At 46.0% G+C, this 7,070-nt stretch overlaps 1 protein-coding gene across 1 annotated transcript; it reads left to right on the forward strand.

The window, feature by feature from the left end:
* Nucleotides 1–512: 512 nt before the first annotated feature.
* LOC134289273 (mediator of RNA polymerase II transcription subunit 15-like) lies at nt 513–6,272 on the forward strand. The gene is given in 7 exon segments (XM_062855106.1): nt 513–526; nt 1,241–1,314; nt 2,852–2,856; nt 4,054–4,122; nt 4,522–5,064; nt 5,113–5,310; nt 6,003–6,272. Coding segments are annotated over 7 exon segments (1,173 nt in total).
* The last annotated feature ends 798 nt before the right edge of the window (nt 6,273–7,070 follow it).

Consider the following 7,070-nt stretch of genomic DNA (forward strand, 5'->3'; position numbering starts at 1 on the left):
TTTAGGGGATTCCAATGAGCTTTCTACGGCGCGTCCCGGTGTTCCGGATGGATGAACGTTGGAAGTGATAGTTTCGTTATGGTAGTCTTCAGTATTGTGATTTACGTTGAGGTCAGAATAGCTATAATGTACGTTGATGTCGGATAATGTTTGAGCATGCATTGAACGGATTTGATACTCGCCGGATGGACGTTGTTGGAAGACCCTTCCACCACTACTGACAACAGGACCAGGACGACTTCGATGAGCGATGGCAGCATTTGGCAGGACTGAGTCAGAGGGCGTGAGGGCTTCCATTAGGCTTTCTACAGAGCGTCCTGGTGGCCAAATTAGATGATTAGGGCTTAGATCGGTGAGCGATGGACAGTTGGCCGGAAGAACACTGAAAACAGCGAACGGATCAGGAGCGGAAATAGACGAATGAAAAACGTACTTGCCTGACATGGCATTTTGTAAGGCCATTTCACCATCTTCACACGCAGGGCCGGGACGACTGATGAACGCTGGCGGGAATGGCTCGACTGCGGTGAGAGGATTCATGACTTCCATAATGCTAGAGCCTTTGAGTCCCGGAGAAGATGATGATGCATTGCAGTTATCGATAAGATTCCTTGAGTTATTGGGTGAGACTGAATCAGAGCAGAATAAGGTCCTATATTGCGTGTACTTTCCTGGTGTTGCATTGTGGAAGACCCCTAGACTAGACCCAAACACAGGACCGGGACGACTGATGAGCGCATGCTGGATGGTCTGGACTGTGATGGGAGGTTTCGGGGCTTCAATTGTGTTTGTTTCTATGCGTCCCAGTTGTGAACACGAGAGGTCTGGAGAAAACAGTTTTATTGCTGGTTTGGAAGTCGTACGGCAGATCCATTTTTTTGGTTGGGTTCGAAAGGTCGAACAGATACATCTTCAGGCCAGTACCATGGGTCACTGACCACGTTTGAAACCGATTTGCAAATCGTTACTTTAAACGAAACAAAGGATAGATCCTCGATGTTTTTACCACGGGGCACTAGCTTTGTCACCTTGACCAGAGATGTGTCAACATTTGAAATATCCTTGACATAGCTCATTACACCATCCTCGGTTTGGTCTGGCTCAAACTGGGGTAATATAGAAAGACTCTACATCATTAGCGGCCAATGGGTCTGTTGCTACTCTAAGCCGTGTGCCACTAACTCTGGGATTGGCTCTGGCAACAGTAGGCAACATTCCATCAACACGGGTCACCTGACAGCTTGGATTGGGGTTTCCTGTTTGGTGGACCTCCTGTGCTACTCTAAGCCGGCAGCTACAGGGCCTATGATAAGGGTTTGACATATTTATAATAATCATCGTTATCCTCATGATAATATGACTCGTAGTCATGACAGTGATATATTTTTCATTTCATGACATTTTCGTTATGATTTCGGAAATGGATTTTCCCGTGTACTTTAATGAATTACAGTTTTGCAACTGGCCCCAGACACAGATCACAGTTATTCACACGGTTCCTCATTAGGATCAGTGTCAGATCAGTGTAATTCAAGAAAGTATTGCCCATCAAGTGATATAACGACTAATTAAGGTTATATTGAGATAAGACCTACCGTTATACAAACTAATTTCAACAAATCTGCTTCCAGATTTGTATGACATTTTATAGAAGTTCAACAGTATACTGTATACATACTCACTATCAAACCTTATTACATCCTAGACGGAATCCTAGGAGGTGCAGTGGGGAGGGTGTCATTGATCCCTGGTCAATGCGTGCATCTTTGCTGTCCTGTGCTAATAAACTGTGCACAGCAGCTTGTCTCCCACCGCCAGGTTTATATACTTAACCTCTCCGTGTTTACTAGAAAGCAGCATATTCTGGCATCACACATTAGAGACTTTACGAACCCCTCGGTTTAGCTTGCATTCTCCTTCGTTACACAGATAAAAATAATGAGATTTACAGGTCATGTAAACTTCATTTTAGTCATGTTAACTTAGTGTTATGATGGTTTACATGATATATCATGTAAATTTGTGTTATATGTCATGTAAACTCTCAGAGTCATGCTGAATTACATGACATATAATGGAAGTTTACATGATATTTCACGAACTTTACATTATATGTCATGTAAACTTCTATGATATCCCACGCTCCAATCATGTGCATCATATGTCACAGAATTTTACACTCTTTTTTCGATCTGTGTAAGCTTAACCCAAAATCACAAGTCAATACCACTCCCTCCCCCAGAGCTCCCCTTTCCTGCTCCAATGGATACAAATTATGTCAATTGCAATCACTGCCATTTCCATTTTATCGGGCAAACTTTCGAAACTAAACTCTCTCAACTTCAACTTTGCTTGCAGTCCGGAGAACTTTTAGAAAGCATGCAACCAATGCCGGACGGTTTAATTACGAAATAAAGCGGAAAACTTAAGCTAGTGCTGCACAGCACAGCTCAGCACAGTGCATTGTACACACACCAGAGTCACTTCCTTCGTAGAGGGATGGATAGTGGACTGGATGAAACGGCTTGAGATGCTTGGGCTGCTGCTGCGGCGGCGGGATTGGATTGAGTTCCACACAGCAATGTTGAAGTGAGTTAGTCCCGTCCCGTGCCGTACCGGAGCTTTACTAGGTAGTTCCAGTTGTGGCCCAACAAAAGCGGTGGTGGTGCGGTTAAAAGCTCTTTCCTGTACATGGCACATCTACTACACTACACAATCCCGTGGTGAATGAGTTGGACGGACGTAAGGTAGCCCCAGTCAACCCAGTAAGAGCGACCGGTCGGTGGTGGCCTGCCTCGGTAAAAAAGTTAGAATAGCTCTAATAAAATAATAATCCCCTTTTTTCCGCCAGCCTCGGTCAGTGCAGTGTAGTGGATAGTACTCGGGTTTAGCAGCCGGGTGCAGGGATGCCAGTCGTTTTGGTTTTGGTCTAGCTACTGATGTTCAGCTTTAGACTGTTTAGTTTCTTGAAGCTTCTAGCTTTTTGTTTGTTGCTCTCTGTTTCTTCCTTCTAATATATTACTTATAGCTTCTGATTTGTAGATATCAGCTTCCAGCATTTCAATTTTTATACTGGCGAGAAGCATGGATCGTAAAAAAAATACTGAAGAACAGGAACAAGAACACGGTCAAGACCAAGACCAAGACCAAGACCAAGACCAAGACCAAGCCCAAGACCAAGACCAAGACCAAGACCAAGACCAAGACCAAGACCAAGACCAAGACCAAGACCAAGACCAAGACCAAGACCAAGACCAAGACCAAGACCAAGACCAAGACCAAGACCAAGACCAAGACCAAGACCAAGACCAAGACCAAGACCAAGACCAAGACCAAGACCAAGACCAAGACCAAGACCAAGACCAAGACCAAGACCAAGACCAAGACCAAGACCAAGACCAAGACCAAGACCAAGACCAAGACCAAGACCAAGACCAAGACCAAGACCAAGACCAAGACCAAGACCAAGACCAAGACCAAGACCAAGACCAAGACCAAGACCAAGACCAAGACCAAGACCAAGACCAAGACCAAGACCAAGACCAAGACCAAGACCAAGACCAAGACCAAGACCAAGACCAAGACCAAGACCAAGACCAAGACCAAGACCAAGACCAAGACCAAGACCAAGACCAAGACCAAGACCAAGACCAAGACCAAGACCAAGACCAAGACCAAGACCAAGACCAAGACCAAGACCAAGACCAAGACCAAGACCAAGACCAAGACCAAGACCAAGACCAAGACCAAGACCAAGACCAAGACCAAGACCAAGACCAAGACCAAGACCAAGACCAAGACCAAGACCAAGACCAAGACCAAGACCAAGACCAAGACCAAGACCAAGACCAAGACCAAGACCAAGACCAAGACCAAGACCAAGACCAAGACCAAGACCAAGACCAAGACCAAGACCAAGACCAAGACCAAGACCAAGACCAAGACCAAGACCAAGACCAAGACCAAGACCAAGACCAAGACCAAGACCAAGACCAAGACCAAGACCAAGACCAAGACCAAGACCAAGACCAAGACCAAGACCAAGACCAAGACCAAGACCAAGACCAAGACCAAGACCAAGACCAAGACCAAGACCAAGACCAAGACCAAGACCAAGACCAAGACCAAGACCAAGACCAAGACCAAGACCAAGACCAAGACCAAGACCAAGACCAAGACCAAGACCAAGACCAAGACCAAGACCAAGACCAAGACCAAGACCAAGACCAAGACCAAGACCAAGACCAAGACCAAGACCAAGACCAAGACCAAGACCAAGACCAAGACCAAGACCAAGACCAAGACCAAGACCAAGACCAAGACCAAGACCAAGACCAAGACCAAGACCAAGACCAAGACCAAGACCAAGACCAAGACCAAGACCAAGACCAAGACCAAGACCAAGACCAAGACCAAGACCAAGACCAAGACCAAGACCAAGACCAAGACCAAGACCAAGACCAAGACCAAGACCAAGACCAAGACCAAGACCAAGACCAAGACCAAGACCAAGACCAAGACCAAGACCAAGACCAAGACCAAGACCAAGACCAAGACCAAGACCAAGACCAAGACCAAGACCAAGACCAAGACCAAGACCAAGACCAAGACCAAGACCAAGACCAAGACCAAGACCAAGACCAAGACCAAGACCAAGACCAAGACCAAGACCAAGACCAAGACGAAGACTAAACTGAAGCACAATCAGAAGCACAATCAGAAGCACAATCAAAAGCACAAGCAGTAGCACAAGCAAACGCACAATCAGAAGCACAAGGAAAAACTCAAGCAGAAGCACAAACAGAAGCACAAGCAGAAGAACAAGCAGAAGCACAATTTAAAGCACAAGCAGAGGCACAAGCAGATGCACAAACAGTAGCACAAGCAGAAGCACAAGCAGATGCACAAACACAAGAGAAAGCACAAGCAGAAGCACAAGCAGAAACAGAAACACGAATAGAAGCACAAGCGGAAGCACAAGCAGAAGCACAAGCAGAACCACAAGGAAAAGCACAAACAGAAGCACAAACAGAAGCACAATCAGAAGCACAAGCAGTACCACAAGTAGAAGCATAAGCAGAAGCACAATCAGAAGCACAAGCAGAAGCACAAGCAGAAGTACAAGCAGAAGCAAAAGCAGAAGCACAATCAGAAGCATAAGCAAAAGCACAATCAAAAGCACAAACAGAAGTACAAGCAGAAGCTCAAGCAGAAGCACATACAGAAGCACAAGCAGAAGCACAAGCAGATGCACAAGAAGAAGCACAAGAAGATGCACAAGGAGAAGCACAATCAGAAGCACAAGCAGAGGCACAAGCAGAAGCACAAGCAGAAACATAAGCAGAAGTACAAGCAGAAGCATAAGCAGAAGCACAAGCACAAGCAGAAGCACAAGCAGATTCACAAGCAGATGCACAAGCAGAAGCACAAGCACATGCAGAAGCACAACAGAATCACAAGCAGAAGCACAAGCAGAAACACAAGCAGAATTACAAGCAGAAGCATAAGCAGAAGCACAAGCTCAAGCACAAGCAGAAGCTCAAGCAGAAGCATGAGTAGATGCACAAGCAGAAGCACAAGCAGAAGCACAAGCACATGCAGAAGAACAATAGAAGCACAGGCAGAAGCACAAGCAGAAGCACAAGCAGAAGCACAAGAAGAAGCACAAGAAGAAGCACAAACAGAAGTACACGCAGAAGCGCAAGCAAAGGCACAAGCAGAAGCACAAGCAAAGGCACAAACAGAAGCTCAAGTAGAAGCACAAGCAAAGGCACAAACAGATGCACAAGCATAAGTACAAGCAGAAACAGAAACACGAACAGAAGCACAAGCGGAAGCACAAGCATAAGCACAAGCAGAAGCACAAGCAGAAGCACAAGTAGAAGCACTAGCAGAAGCACTAGCAGAAGCACAAGGAAAAGCACAAACAGAAGCACAAGCAGAATCACAAGCAGAAGCACAATCAGAAGCACAATCTGAAGCACAAGCAGTACCACAAGTAGAAGCATAAGCAGAAGCACAATCAGAAGCACAAGCAGAAACACAATCAGAAGCAAAATCAGAAGCACAAGCAGAAACAGAAACACGAACAGAAGCACAAGCGGAAGTACAAGCAGAAGCACAAGCAGAAGCGCAAACAGAAGCATAAGCAAAAGCACAAAGAGAAGCACAATCAAAAGCACAAGCAGAAGCACAAGCAGAAGTACAAGCAGAAGCAAAAGCAGAAGCACAATCAGAAGCATAAGCAGAAACACAAGCAGATGCACAAGTAGATGCACAAGCAGATGTACAAGCAGAAACACAAGCACAAGCAGAAGCACAACAGAAGCACAAGCAGAAGCCCAAGTAAAAGCACAAGCAGAAGCATAACAGAACAACAAGCAGAAGCACAAAAAGAATCACAAGCAGAAGCACACGCAGAAGCACTAGGACGTAGCATCTAAATTAAGGGAAAACCAGCACATCTGGCAACCACCCCGCCCCGGTGGTGGTGAGTGCAAAGTCCACACAAGAAAAGAATGGGAAATTTCACTTCAAAGTTAATTTTGCCCCCGCCCTTTTTTTGATCCCGTAATGAAGTTTGCCGCTGCCGGGAGCCGACAAGTATCACTTCGCTTGAAAAGGTTACTTCTCTTAAGTCTCGTCCATCTCGGTCCAGGATGGTGGTGGGTGACGGACGGACGACGACGGCCGGTTGACGGGTGCGTCAGATGGCGATGAATAAAGGACACTTGGGAAGCTGCTGGATTCCTCACGGATGGAAGCCGTCCGTTGCTGCCGCCGCAGCGCATTCAAATGAAGATACGGCGAGTGGTAAAATTGTGGGAATTTAATTGAAATGTCGAAACTTTTATTTTATCGCTTCTGGACCGCGCTTTTTTTCTGTTCGTTTGAGTGTCGTCACAGGCTGGACATTCCCGCTATGTTCTATGGGGGAGTAGGATGATACGTTCTCCAACCCGCGCCGCTGGCTGACTAATGGAGCGTGAATAAAAGCGTTGACCGCTCGGTAGTCGCTATAGTGCGATAACAAATGGATTGTTTTAAACTAATTGTCATAAACTTGCTTG

The sequence above is a fragment of the Aedes albopictus genome, chromosome 1, assembly GCF_035046485.1.
Source record: "Aedes albopictus strain Foshan chromosome 1, AalbF5, whole genome shotgun sequence".
NCBI lineage: Eukaryota > Metazoa > Arthropoda > Insecta > Diptera > Culicidae > Aedes > Aedes albopictus.